Genomic DNA, 15024 nt, shown 5'->3' on the forward strand with positions numbered 1-15024 from the left:
GAGCGATATTAATAAATGAGAGAGCAAAGAGGAGACACGATTGGGATAAAAGGAAGTTTAATTTGAGAGATGGCGGAAGCTGTACATGAAATGAAAGATGAAAGCAGCAAGAAGACAAGAGCTGCATTATCGATAAAACTGGTAAAACAAGAGAAAGTGAGATGAATCGAAAGGTTAAACTATTAGGAAAACTGGAAACTTAAAAGGCGGGTTCGAAGGATAACCAAGTGTTTGAGGGACAGGAGAAGATAAAGGCATTGCTGATCGACGCAGTTTCCGATCAGTCCCTCAATTCTAAATGTGACAGTGAGCCAAAGGGAGTGTATCTGCCAATCTGCCAAGAACATCCCGAAGACGTCAGAGGGAGAGAGGGAGGGATAAATGCTTCAAAAAAAAGGCGGTGGGTCAGAGGGAAGGAGGAAAAACAGCGATATAAAGGGCAGCGGATCGGACATGTAGAAGGCAGTGACAAGAGGGAGAGAGTCACTACAATATTGACATCTTTCTGCCAACAGTCCGGGCATCCGCGAGAGAAACACACCCCAGAGCTACGATTCCTGAGAAGCCCACGCTCAACACTTGTGAGCTGAGATGAAGTGCCTGGTGTGTGTTCTGATCATCAACCTGTTGCTGACCTCCTTTCCCGTTTCGGTCCTGTCCCAGTCTTTGAGAAGTGGGGAATCGGGAGTCAAGCTGTGCGGCCGCCAGTTCATCCGAGCGATCATTTATACCTGTGGGGGTTCTCGCTGGAAGAGGCTTCTGGATGACCAGAACGGTGAGCATTCAATTAAAAAAAATCTTAATTGCTGCGTCCTTATCTAAAAAGCGAGTGTTTTAAACAATATTGCATTGGAGAGGTATTTGCGGAGGCTCTGCAAAAGTCGGGAACCTAAGTGGTACCTGTATACTATTAAAACTGAAATAGTCATTTATGAAATGCCGCACTCCAAAATGTCAGCTTGAGTGGAAATGATAAAATGTTGATTCCAATTTTACTTGCGAGAGCTTGCCCCTCTTGTAGTTTCTTGTGCAGAAAGTGCATCAGTTCTGAACATGCCAATAGAAATCACCATCCGGTCTGTTTTGAGCTTGGGTAGAAACATTTACTGTACTAGGTAAGTTCTGAAAAACAAGTCAATGTGAGGACTGTTGTCAGCACAATTGATAGCAGAGGACTGCTCTTTTCCAAGTGCTGCCTGATACTCATTCTCAGTCCTTATTTCAGCTTCGGCAATAACTTTCAGGGGGGTGAAGGACTGGTGCAGCTGTCAGCCGGCAGTTACCCTTTATTTGAAATCACAGCGTTGTGAGAAATGTATGAGTTTTCCTGGGCAGATGAATCACCAAATATCCTGATCACATTTTCATGGAAGTTGTTAGTGCTTTAAATTGATAGTGGGATCTTTCAATAAAGCCTGAACTATGATGACCGTATTCCTAACCGGGGCAAAATCAGGGAGGAAAGCCATTGATATTGAGATTTCAATTTAATATGGTACATATTTCCACTGATTTGCAAACCGGAACCTTATTCAATGAGCATTCTGCATGAGGCACTGGGAGTAGGAATGGGAAAGACCAAGAGAGCAGCTCTAATTGGTCAGCTGGTGGAAGACTAGCTGACTGTATGCAGGAGGAAAGTAGGAAAGAAAATATTGCACCTGAACTTGGAAGGTGATAAAGCCCATGCAACCCTTGGCCCATAGTATGTACAATATAGTTAATTTACAATTGGTAATTATCAGTAGTCCACTTCCATCAACTAATACTGAGATGCCATCAGTTTAGTAAGTTATTTTCTGCTTATCTTCTTTCCAGAATTGGGGATAGAAAAGGATGGTGAGAGATATTTGAAGGGTTTGGCTGAGAAAAGACAACAAATTGGATTGGAGACACAATTGGAAGGAAAAAAAGCTCTGATGTAGCCTGAATGCCAGGAGTCATGACTGACTCCCATTCAACAGGTAGCTAGCTATCAGATACAGTTAAACAGTGACTTCTGTAATAAAAGAGCAGAATTGTCAACCATCAAGCAGGGAATAGAAACTTTCAAATCAAAGCTACAAATATGAACTTCCCATTGGCAGGAGTGGGAGTGGCACTAGAAGAGAAAAGAGAAAAAAAGACTATATTTCAAGTTCTAGAAAATATTTACCTACTATCAACCAATGATGTTTACCTCAACATGTTAGAATCAGTAACATCTCTTATGCAGTCACTCCTCTTCAGATTGGAGATTTATTCATTCAAGGTTTAATTATAATTTCTTTCACTTTCTTTGCAATGTAGGTCAAGTAGTGATTATCAAATTTGGGATCGTTATTAATTATTTCTCTGACCATATGACCAATATATATTTAACAAAATATGTTTGAAGTCAAAATACAATGGTACACATTAAAGTAGAATGCTTTTGTGAGTCCAGGGGCTAGAACATTTCTCTCAAACAAAAGGGAGCAGGAATTAGCCACATATGATACAAATACATATGTTATTAAACATATTATTTTTGTTCTAGATCCTTTCCAGATCTCAGCTGATAAAGATTACTCCAAGGAGATGGACAGCATGAGAAATCTTCAAAGAATCTTTGGCAGTGACGGAAACCAGGAAACCGAGCCATCTTATGCTGATCAAGTGTTTGACGAGTACAACAACCAGTATGACCAGGCACCAGGGGATTTCAGTGAGTACATTCGCCAGATTGATGGAGGCAGCAATAAAGACCACGCTTTTGCATCAACACTGGTGCAGCATCTACCATGGGCCAGATCCATCAGGAAGAAAAGGGAAGCATCAACAGGAATGTCAAGCAAATGCTGCACTTACGGCTGCACCAAAAAAGATATCAGCATACTCTGCTGAAAACTGTACATTTCTATTTATAGAATATTCATACACATGAACTCTGTTTCAGTGAGATTTCAAATCATGTAATCTATTAAATATCTCACAAATGTGGTATAAAGGAATCGTAACATACATGTAATTTCTAGTATGGTCTATGTGACAAGCTTGTGTTAGTGATTCTGAATCCCTTAAAACAAATTAAATCAATTGCAACTGTAAAGTTTCAGCTCTTGATTTCTTATAACAACTTTTAAAAATAATTTCATTTATTCACAGCATTGAAACATATTTCCCAATGAATTCCATGTGTTATCACTAACATTCATGCACAAATTCTTAAGTTGAGATTCAAAACTATCCGATCCAGGCACATTTATGAAGCAAATTTAACATAATCAAGACAATAGTAGCTGGAAATGCTACAGTGTTATTTGTCATGATTTGATCCTGTTGGCAATATTCAACATTGCAGAATTTTCAAAATGTAATTCTAGTGCTCCTCTTTTATCAGCCCAACAATAACTTCAATTTATGTACCTCTTTTCGTGAAATCAAAAGCATTATCAAATAACATGTTAAATGGGTTTACTTGTTACTTAACCACTAAAGCTTTCCTCTGTGTGAAGAATCACTCAATAAGTAAATCGAAACATTGTCATAAACTTTCAATGCATCCAAAATTGCTGAACCTGATGATAGTACAACAATTATGAGATAGCCTTTCTTAAAGCGAGATAAATTATGCCAAGCCTGATCATAAAAGCTTAGTCCATGAGCAAACATCAAAGTTTAGTGGCAACATGGTTGATAAAAAAACAATTATGTGATAGGACAATAAAGGTATTTTATTTGTACTTAGTAAAACATGCTCAGCAAGTATGAAAAAAGATCTGAACAACTTGGACTATGTTCATCATCACAGGGTGGATATGACTTGATTTAGGTGTTTAATATTATAAAGCATTCAGAGAACCAAAACATGGAAGCATATCAAGGAACAGCTTGAGCACAGGTAATAGGAAGTTTATTGATGCTGTTCTTAAGGCTGTGACATGCACTACCAAAGTAACCAAGCTCAATCTTAGCTCCACCTCTTATTTATCCTTCAAGCTGAAGACGGACAATGATCATCATCTAGTTTATAAGTTGATAAGGCAGAAGGTCAGAATTAGGCCATTTGGCCCACTGAATCTGCTCTGCTATTTGATTATGGATGATAGGCTCCTCACCCCCATTTTCCTGCCTTCTCCACATCACCCTTCAAACTATTATCAATGAAGAATCTCTTTAAGTCTTCAAATTTACTCACTGTCTCAGCACCCACTGCACTTTGGAGTAACAAATTCCACAGGTTCACAACACTTTGGGAGAAGTAGTTTCTCCTCAACTCTTTTTAAATTTGCTACCCCTTATCCTAAGACTACAATCTCTCATCCGAGAATGCTCCACAACAGAAAGCATCCATTCCACATCGATTTCATCCAAACCTTTAAGCACCTTGAAAACATCGATTTTATCTCCCCTCATCCTTCCAAATTCCAGACAGTATAGGCCTAAACTGTTAAATTTCTCTTCATACGACAAACCCGTTATTTCTGGGATCAATCTGGTGAACCTCCTCTGAACTGCATCTATTGCCATTACATCTTTCCTCAAAAAATGGGACCAAATCTGTGCACAATTCTCAGCTGATGTCTCACCGATGCCTTGTATAGTTGCAACAGTACTTCCTTACAGTTATATTCTCATCCATTACCTATAAAGGCCATCATTCCATTCACTTTCTTTATTATTTGCTGTACATGCATGCTAGTTTTCTATGACTCATGAACAAGGACACCCAGATCCCTCTGCACTGGAGCACTATGAAGTCTCTTCCCATTTAGATAATATGTCGCCATCCCTTTTTTTGACCAAAATGCAAGACCTCACACTTATCCTTGTTAAACTCCAAATGCCATATTTTGGCCCACTCTCCTAACCTATCTATATCTATTTGTAAGGTTCTTATTTCCTCATTGCAGTTTGCTGTTCCACCCATTTTTGTGTCATTCACAATTTGGCTATAGAGCCTTCTATCCCTGTATCCAAGTCATTAATAAAGCTTGTAAATAGCTGGGGTCCAAGGACTAAACCCTGTGGCACTGCACTAGTTACTTCTTGCCATCCAGAAAAAAACCTATCCTGACTCTGTCTTACGTCCAAAAGCCAGTCACTTAACCAAGTTAATAAATTGCCCCTAACCCCATTTGATCCAACCTTGTGAATTCAACTTTTGTGTGGCACCTTATCAAATGCGTTCTGGGAAGTCCAGATATATTATATCTACAGGATTCCCATTATCCACTTTGCTTGTTACACCTTCAAAGGACTCTAAGCTGCCAGAGGAAGTGGTGGAGGCTGTTACAGTTACAACATTTAAAAGGCATCTGGATGGGTATATGAATAGGTTTGGAGGGATATGGGCCGTATGCTGGCAGGTGGGACTAGATTGGGTTTGGATATCTGGCTGGCATGGACAAGATGGACCGAAGGGCCTGTTTTCATGCTGTACATCTCTATGACTCTATAAATTAGTCAAACATGATTTAGGCCCTATGACCATAAGACATAGGAGTGGAAGTAAGGCCATTCGGCCCATCGAGTCCACTCCGCCATTCAATCATGGCTCATGGGCATTTCAACTCCACTTAGCCGCATTCTCCCCGTAACCCTTAATTCCTTGTGACATCAAGAATTTATCTCTGCCTTGAAGACATTTAGCGTCCCGACCTCCACTGTACTGTGCAGCAATGAATTCCACAGGCCCACCACTCTCTGGCTGAAGAAATGTCTCCGCATTTCTGTTCTGAATTTACCCCTTCTAATTCTAATGCTGTGTCCATGGGTCCTAGTCTCCTCGCCTAATGGAAACAATTTCCTAGCATTGATCCTTTCCAAGCCATGTATTATCTTGTAAGTTTCTATTAGATCTCCCCTTAATCTTCTAAACTCCAATGAATACAATTCCAGGATCCTCAGCCGTTCCTCGTATGTTTGACCTACCATTCCAGGGATCATCCGTGTGAATCTCCGCTGGATATGCTCCAGTGCCAGTATGTCCCTCCTGAGGTGTGGGGTCCAAAACTGGACACAGGACTCCAAATGGGGCCTAACCAGAGCTTTATAAAGTCTCAGTAGCACAATGGTGCTTTTATATTCCAACCCTCTTGAGATAAATGACAACATAGCATTCGCTTTCTTAATCACGGATTCAACCTGCATGGTTACCTTTAGAGAATCCTCGACTAGCACTCCCAGATCCCTTTGTACTTTGGCTTTATGAATTTTCTCACCGTTTAGAAAGTAGTCCATGCTTGTATTCTTTTTTCCAAAGTGCAAGACCTCGCATTTGCTCACATTGGATTCCATCAGCCATTTCCTGGAACACTCTCACAAACTGTCTAGATCCTTCTGCAGCCTCCCCACTTCCTCAGTACTACCTGCCCATCCACCTAACTTCGTATCATCTGCAAACTTTGCTAGAATGCCCCCAGTCCTTTCATCCAGATCATTAATATATAACGTGAACAGCTGCGGCCCCAACACTGAACCCTGCAGGACACCACTTGTCACCGGCTGCCATTCCAAAAAAGAACATTTTATCCCAACTCTCTGCCTTCTGTCAGACAGCCAATCCTCAATCCATACCAGTAGCTCACCTCGGACACCATGGGCCCTCACCTTGCTCAGCAGCCTCCCGAGTGGCACCTTATCAAAGGCCTTTTGGAAGTCTAGATAGACCACATCCACTGGGTTTTCCTGGTCTAACCTACTTGTCACCTCTTCAAAGAATTCCAACAGGTTTGTCAGGCACGAACTCCTCTTACTAAATCCATGTTGATTTGTTCTAATCCGACCCTGCCTTTCCAAGAATTTAGAAACCTCATCCTTAATGATGGATTCTAGAATTTTACCAACAACCGAGGTTAGGCTAACTGGCCTATAATTTCCCATTTTTGTCTTGATCCTTTCTTGAACAAGAGGGTTACAACAGTGATCTTCCAATCATCCGGGACTTTCCCTGACTCCAGTGACTTTTGAAAGATCTCAACCAATGCCTCCGCTATTTCCTCAGCCACCTCCCTCAGAACTCTAGGATGTAGCCCATCGGGGCAAGGAGATTTATCAATTTTAAGACCTTTTAGCTTTTCTAGCACTTTCTCTTTTGTAATGGCAACAATACTCAACTCAGCCCTCTGACTCCCTTTAATTGTTGGGATATTACTCATGTCTTTCACTGTGAAGACTGACGCAAAGTACTTGTTAAGTTCTCCAGCTATTTCCTTATCTCCCATCACTAGGCTTCCAGCATCAGTTTGAAGTGGCCCAATGTCTACTTTTGCCTGTCGTTAGTTTCTTATGTATTGAAAGAAACTTTTACTATCATTTCTAATATTACTGTCTAGCCTACCTTCATATTTGTTCTTCTCCTTCCTTATTTCTCTCTTTGTTATCCTCTGTTTGTTTTTTAGCCTTCCCAATCTTCTGATTTCCCAGTGCTCTTGGCCACTTTATCGGATCTCTCTTTTTCTTTAATACATTTCCTGACTTCTTTTGTCAGCCATGGCTGTCTAATCCCTCCCTGGATCATCTTCTTTTCTTGGAGATGAACCTCGGTACAGTGTCCACAAACCCCTGCCATTTTTGCTCTACGGTCTTCCCCGCTAGGCTCTGCTTCCAGTCAATTTTCATCAGTTCCTCTCTCATGCCTCATAATTACCTTTATTTAACTGTAACACCATTATATCTGATTTTGCTTTCTCTCTTTCAAACTGCAGACTGAACTCTACCATATTATGATCGCTGCTTCCTAAGTGTTCCCTTACTTTAAGATTTTTTATAAAGTCTGGTTCATTACATAGCACCAGGTCCAGAATAGCCTGCTCCCTTGTGGGCTCCATGACAAGCTATTCCAAAAAGCCATCCTGTAAGCATTCCATGAATTCCCTTTCTTTGGATCCACTGGCAACATTATTTACCCAGTCCACCTGCATATTGAAGTCTCCCATGATCACTGTGACCTTGCCTTTCTGACATGCCTTCTCTATTTCCCGGAACATGTTGTGCCCCTGGTCCTGACCACTGTTAGGAGGTCTGTACATAACTCCCATGATGGTTTTTTTGCCTTTGTGGTTCCTCAATTCCACCCACACAGACTCCACATCATCCAATGCTATGTCATTCAGTACCATAGATTTAATTTTGTTCTTAACTAACAAGGCAACCCCACCCCCTCTGCCCGCCTCCCTGTCTTTTCGATAAGTTGAAAATCCTTGGATATTTAACTGCCAGTCCTGACCCCCCTGCAACCACGTCTCTGTGATGCCTACCACATCATAATCATTCATGATGATCTGTGCCATTCGTTCATCTGCTTTGTTACGAATGCTACGAGCATTCAGGTAAAGTGCCTTAATGCTAACTTTCTTATCATTATCATTTGCACATCATAAACCCATGCTGACTGATTGATAGATTTTGACATTCCAAATGTCCTGATATTATTTCTTTGGTAATTGATTCTAACACTTTCCCAATAATGGATGATAAACTAACTGGTCTGTAATTTCCCACATATTGCCTTCTTCCCGTTTTGAATAATGACATTACATTAGCATTTTTCCAATCCACTGGAACCTTTCCTGTGTCGAGGGAATTTTGGAATATTGTAACCAAAGGATCCATTATCTCCACCACCACTTCCTTAATACCCTAGGATGGAGGCCATTAGGCCTGAGGTCTTGTCTGTCATCAATCCTAATAGTTTGCTGAGTGCCTTTCCCCAATCACTGTTGATTGTTCTATGTTCTACACTTTTTGTTGCCTCTGACTTGCCCATTCTAATTGGAATGGTACTCAACCATGAAAACTGAGGCAAACTACTGATTTAGTATCGCTGTTATTTCAGTGCTCCCCACTATTTACACTCCAGCTTCATCTTCCAAGGGTTCAACTTTCACCTTAGCAAGTCTCTTCCCTTTTACATACCTACAGAAGCTTTTGCTATCCTTTTTGATATTTCGTTCCAGTTTACTTTCATAAATTTTATTAATTTTTAGTATCCCTTTGTTTATATGTGAAAGTTTCACAATTTTCCAGCCTACCACTGGCCTTTGCAATATGGTATCCCTTAGTTTTTGACTTTATATTGTCCTTGACCTGCTAGTGCAGCCATGGATGTTTTTTACATGCATTGCCATCATTCTTGCTCACTGGGATATATTCAGTTGTGAGGAAATGAGTAGCTCCTGAAACAATTGGTACTGCTTCTCTGTTGTTTTACCTTTTAGCCTTCCTGCCCAATCCACTTGTGCAAAATCTGTTCTCATGCCTATGCAAGTTCCTTTGTATCATTCCAGAATATTACTGTGGGACTCCACTTCCTCACCCCAAACTGAACTTTGAATTCTATCATACAATGGTCACTACTCGCTAGAGGATCCTTAACTATGATGTCATCAATTAATCCTCCCATGTTTCATAATACTAAATCCAGAGTAGCCTGCTCCCTGGTTGGTTCCACAACATAATGTTCTAAGAAATCATCTCTTAACACATTCAATGAATTCAGTCTCCAGGTGACTGTTGCCAATTTGATTCTTCTAATCTATGTGCATTGAAATATTTGGGAAGGTTCTGATGGCAACATAGGTAAATGTTAAAACTGATCTTCACCAATGAGGTTCTGTTGTAAATGGCATCTGTAAGGAAATGGTCAAACAATAAGAGACTAGACCAGCTAAGTCATTGCATTCCATGGTATTGGGAAAGTTAAGGTGCAATTTTGTCATGAAATTGAATGGAATAGGTAGAGTTTGTTGGAAGAAATGTTCCCTGCTAGTAGGGAAGTCTGAGACTAGGGCTATGATCAAAATTAAGCTGAACCATTGAAATAGGAATTTACAGGTACTCAGATAGTTAATTGGACAACCTGTCCAATACAGTTACAGAACCCTTTGAATTAGATGCTGTGGTGACAGCTTTTGTTCAGTGCTGCCTTGTCTAATTTGCGTGCTGCTTTGTTGTAAGAGAGTGCAACTGGAGTTTGGTGAAACAGAATGTTAAGTGAAAGAGGGAGGAGGTGATCAGTCTCTCCTATCTCTCATCAGTGAGCACTTCTTTTTAACAGCAAAGTAAGGTCTTAGGAAATCTAAGCATAAGAGGAAAGAGTGACCTGAAGGAACTCTTACAGCGTACAGCACTAGAGGTCAGAGAGGAAGAGTGAATCTGCCAATGGAGCAGCTAAGCAGAGCAACAGGAAAACCTTCACAGGAGCAGCTGAGTGTTTCTTATATTCAAACCAGAGGCACAGCTCTTGAGGTGATATCAGGACTCTAAAGTGACACGAGGCAAGTGGAAGATTCCTGATTGGGTCAGTGCAGACATTAAGCATTTGCAATACTAATATTGCCTACATTTTATAAAGTTTTTGTTTCGTGATTTATAGTTTGCAAGGGCTATATTCTGTTTCAACAAGGTCCAAGGAAGAAGGCCCTTAAGCAACTGATACTATTTGATTGTAAGAGCCCTTTAAAGATTTAAACTGAAGGGGTAAGTCATTTTAAGAGAGTTAATAGCCAGGGTGCACTTCTCCTGCACTATGTGGGAAGTCAGGCACATTTCCAGTACCTGGGGCCAGCACGTGTGCAGGGGATGTCTCCAGCTGCAGCTCCTGGAAGCCTCGGTTTTGGAGCTGGAGTGGCAACTGAGGATACTGTGGAACATCCACAAAGCTGAAAGTATCATAGATAGCCCGTACAGAGAGGTGGCCACAATGCAAGCTCTGGCTCCATGGGCAGAAAGGGAATGAATGGCCATTTGGCACAGTAAGATGACTAGGCAGACATTGCAGAAATCACGTGGCTACTCCCCTGAAAAACCATATAATTTTGGATACTATTGAGGAGAATGACTTCTTAGGGGGAAACAGTCAGAGCTAAATTTGTTCCACCACAGTTGCTCTGTTTCAATAGGGAGAAGGAGAAAGAGAGGTAATCCTATAGTTATACTGGATTCAGTTGTAAGGGGAATAGATGAATGTTTACGTTGCTGCCAATAGATGCCAAGATGGTGTGTTGCCTCTCTGGTTTTCGGGGAAAATTGCTCTTAGCTGCTACAGAACTTTCTGAAGGGGGAGGTGAACACATTGGTTAAAAAAAGGGATATGATCCTAAAAGCAGAACATAGACAGTTCAGAAGTAAAGTGAAAAGTAGGATCTCAAAGGTGATTACCTCAGGATTCCTATCAGTGCCGCATCTAGTCAGAACAGAAAAAGCAAAATATATCAGTTGAATAGTTGGCTCGGAAGATGGTGCAAGGGGAAGAATTTCAGATTCCTGTGACATTATGACCGGGCCTGGGGAAGGTGGGACCATTACAAACTGATTGGGCTGCTCCTCGGCAAGATAGAGACTGATGTTGTAGGACAAGCATTTGCCAATGTGGTTGAAGTGGGTTTAAATTAGAATTGCAGTGGGGTGGGAATCAAAACAGGATGACAAAGTAAAGAAAGATAACAACTGTAGTAAAAGTCAGAACACTAAAATGCAAAAAAAAACAGTAGTTAGAGTAATCAAGGACAGAAGCAAATAGGGCCACAGTGTAAAGAAAAGTTTGGATGATTAAAAATGGCAAAAAGACAAGCCTAACTGCTTGTATCTGACTACATGAAGATTTGGAGTAAGATAGGTGAACCAATGGCACAAATTAAGGTAACTGATATGATTTTGTAGCCATTAAGGAGACATGATTACAGGGATATCTGAAACTTTTCATTCAGGAATATTTGACCTGTTGGAAAGACATGAGAATGAAACAGTGATGGAATAGTACTGTTAATAAGAGATGAATGGGTTCAGTTTAGCGATCGTTAAGGCTGAGATGATATAGAATCAATTTGGATGCAGGTAAATAATAGAAAGGGAAAGAAGAAGCTGGTAGGTGAAATGTATAGAACCCTAAAGAGTATTCAAACAGTAAGGAAAGGTAGAATAAAATATTAATAAAAGTATTATAAAAATAGCTGAACAAGTATTTAAGTGATTTAAATCGTTACCTTAATTGTGTCAATTAAGCTAAAACGGATAGCGATGACAATTAATTCATAGAGTGGATTAAGAATAGTTTCCTAGAGCAACATGTCATTTAATCATCCTCAATCTGGTAATGTTTAATGAGGTGCATTCAATAAAATACGATGTGGAGGTGCCCATGTTGGACTGGGGTTAAAAATCATATAACATCAGGTTATGGTTGAACAGGTTTATTTGAAAGTACAAGCTGTTGGAGTGCTGTTCCTTCATCAGGTAGCTAGTGGGACAGGAACATAGGATGCAGAATTTATAGTAAAAGATGAAAGTGTTATAAAGCTGATGCAATGTATTAAACAAACCTAGATTGCTGTTATGTCTTTCATCATTTAGAATGGGGATGCAAGTTTTAATTCATTAATATGTAAATCCCAGAACTTCTTTCAAGTCATATTTTAGAGATAACTTAAGGTCAGCTCAGACAATGCATTAAAGGTGTGAGGTTGGAATCTGTCTGTACCCCAGCCTAGAGTCAGACTGGTTCCATTTCCAAAGTAGGAATTTATAAAATGTCACATTGACTAACTGCCTACAGATTGTGTGCTTTTTGAACAAAATAGAATGTATCTGCAAAAACAAATCTGCAAATGGGAAATATTCTCCATTTGCCTTGTTATGGACTGGCCAGACCCCTCAAAACATTTCAAGAAGGTAGCTTAAACCCTAACTTTGCTAGATGTTTTCAGCAGGTGTAAGTGGATATTCCAGGAGAAATGTCACAGGTCAAACCACTTAGTTTTAAACAAAACAGAATTTATATATACGGTTACTGAACAATATTGAATAATTTAATCTCTCTGAAAACCCAACAGATTATATCAACTTAATGATGCTGTTCCAGATACTTGCAACAATCAAACACAGGTTCTTACAGGATGGAAGTCATACAGAGGACCAGCCTGGACCTGCTTCTTTGGGTCCAGCTTTTTTCCATACTCCTGCTAAAACCAAATCAAACCAAACCAAACCAATGCTGAACTGGGAGAACTGGCCACTCCGTTTTCATTGTGTGTAATATTTCTATATTTTTAAACCTGACAGCCTTCTCTCTGAGGCAGTATCTGTTAGTTATAAACAAATTGGCCCTAAAACCCTTCAACCCTAGACTTTTCAGAGTGTGTGTCGTTATCACCTCTCTGAAAAAAAATACCAAGGACAGCAAAGCTTTGTTAAAGGAGTGGCTTCGTCACAGCCTGGATGGGTGCATCCCCAACAACACCCAAGAAGTTTGACACCATCAACAACAAAGCAGCCCACTTGATTGGTATCCACATTCCACTCTCTCCACCACCTTCGCAACGCCTACTATCCGCAAGCTGCACTGTTAACATTCACCAAAGATCTTGAGATGGCATTCTCCAAACCTGTGATGATTTCCAATTAAAAGGACAAGGGCAGCTGATAGTTGGGAATACCACCATCTGCAAACTCTGCTCCAAGAACCTCAACATCCTGACTTGAAAATACATCGCTGTTCCTTCATTGTTGCTGGGTCAAAATCTTGGAATTCCCTCCCTTATGGCATTGCGGATCAACCTATAGCATATGGGCTGCAGTTGTTCACCCCTATCTTCTCATAGGTAACTAGGGACAGACAGTAAAACTGCTGCCAGTCAGTGATGTCCATATCCCACAAGTGAGTAACAAAAAAGTGAAAGTCAGTGAAATCCAGGAAGATTGGAACAAAATCAGAACCCAAAGTAGAACTAAATAGGTAATAAAGAGCGTGAAAATAAACTACAAGGGTAAATTAGCAAGGAATATTAAATTCGACAATGAGCTTCTTTAGATGTATGAAGAGGAAGATAAAAGTCAAAGTTAATATGGACTCCTTAGAAAATAAATTTGGGGAGATAGTTATGGGAACAAGGAAAGGGCAGAAGAGTTAATCAGCAGTTTTTGCAGCAGTCTTTACAGAGAAAGATACTTCAAACATCCCAATAATACTAAAAATTACAGGTGAGGAATTCAGTACCATCACCATCACGAAACTTATAGTACTAGACAAACTAATAGAGCTACAGACAATATCACCTGGCCCTGATGACTTGCATTGCTTGCTGGGATCCTAAAAGAAGCATCTACAGAGATGGCGAATGCATTGTTTCTATTTTTCCAATATATTTCAAATCTGGAATAGTACCACTATTCACTAAATTATTAGAGTTTTTTGAGGTGCTCTCAACCAGCATGGATAGAGGGGAATCAGTAAATATGTTCCATCTGAACTTCCAGATGGCATTCACCTGGGTACCTGACAGAAGGTTATGTCGTAAGAGCTCATGGTTTTGAAAGTAGCATATTGACACAAATAGAGAATTTCCTTATAGGCAGGAAACAGTGAGTGGGAATACCTGGCAAATTGTAACCAGTGAGGGTCCACAGGGATCAGTGCTGGACCACAAATGTTCACAACATACTAATGACTTAGAGGAAGTGAATGTGCTGTAGCCAAATTCTCAGGCAATAAAAAAATAGGTGGAAAGGCACGTTCTGAGAGGGATGCAATTTGGGGATATTGAAAGGTTAAGTAAGTGGCTAAAAGTTGGCAAATGATGTAGAAAGTGGGAAAATGTGAAGCTTTTCATTTTGGAAGGGAATACAAAAGAAAAGAATATTATTTAAATGGAGAAAAACTGCAGAAAGCTGTAACACGAGCGACTTGGGGCTACTTGTGCACGAAACACAGAAAGATAGCACACAGATGCAATAGGTAATCAGGAAAGTTAATGAAACATTGGCTCTTATTTTGAAGGGGGTTGGAGTATAAAAGTAGCAAAGTCTTAATGCACCCGTACAAGGTGCTGGTGAGACCACATCTGGAGCACTAAGCAGTTTTGATTCCCTTATTTAAGGAAAGATATCATTTCATTGGAGGCAATTTAGAGAAGGTTCACAAGGACGCGTGGAGGGATTGTCTTACAAACAAAATCTAAACAGGTTAGGACTCTACTCACTGGAGTCTGGAAGAATGAGAAGTGATCTCACTAAAAAATATAGGATTCTTAAAGGCCTTCTGTTACATCTCATAGTTTTCAATGA

General features: G+C 40.2%; 1 protein-coding gene across 1 annotated transcript; it reads left to right on the plus strand.

Moving 5' to 3' along the window:
• The first annotated feature begins 591 nt into the window (after positions 1-591).
• Positions 592-2865, plus strand: LOC132825995 (relaxin-3-like). Its single transcript, XM_060841701.1, has 2 exons — positions 592-775; positions 2519-2865. The coding sequence occupies exons 1-2, from the start codon at positions 592-594 to the stop codon at positions 2863-2865; spliced, it is 531 nt and encodes a 176-aa protein (XP_060697684.1).
• The last annotated feature ends 12159 nt before the right edge of the window (positions 2866-15024 follow it).

The sequence above is a fragment of the Hemiscyllium ocellatum genome, chromosome 2, assembly GCF_020745735.1.
Source record: "Hemiscyllium ocellatum isolate sHemOce1 chromosome 2, sHemOce1.pat.X.cur, whole genome shotgun sequence".
In the NCBI taxonomy this organism is placed as follows: Eukaryota; Metazoa; Chordata; class Chondrichthyes; order Orectolobiformes; family Hemiscylliidae; genus Hemiscyllium; species Hemiscyllium ocellatum.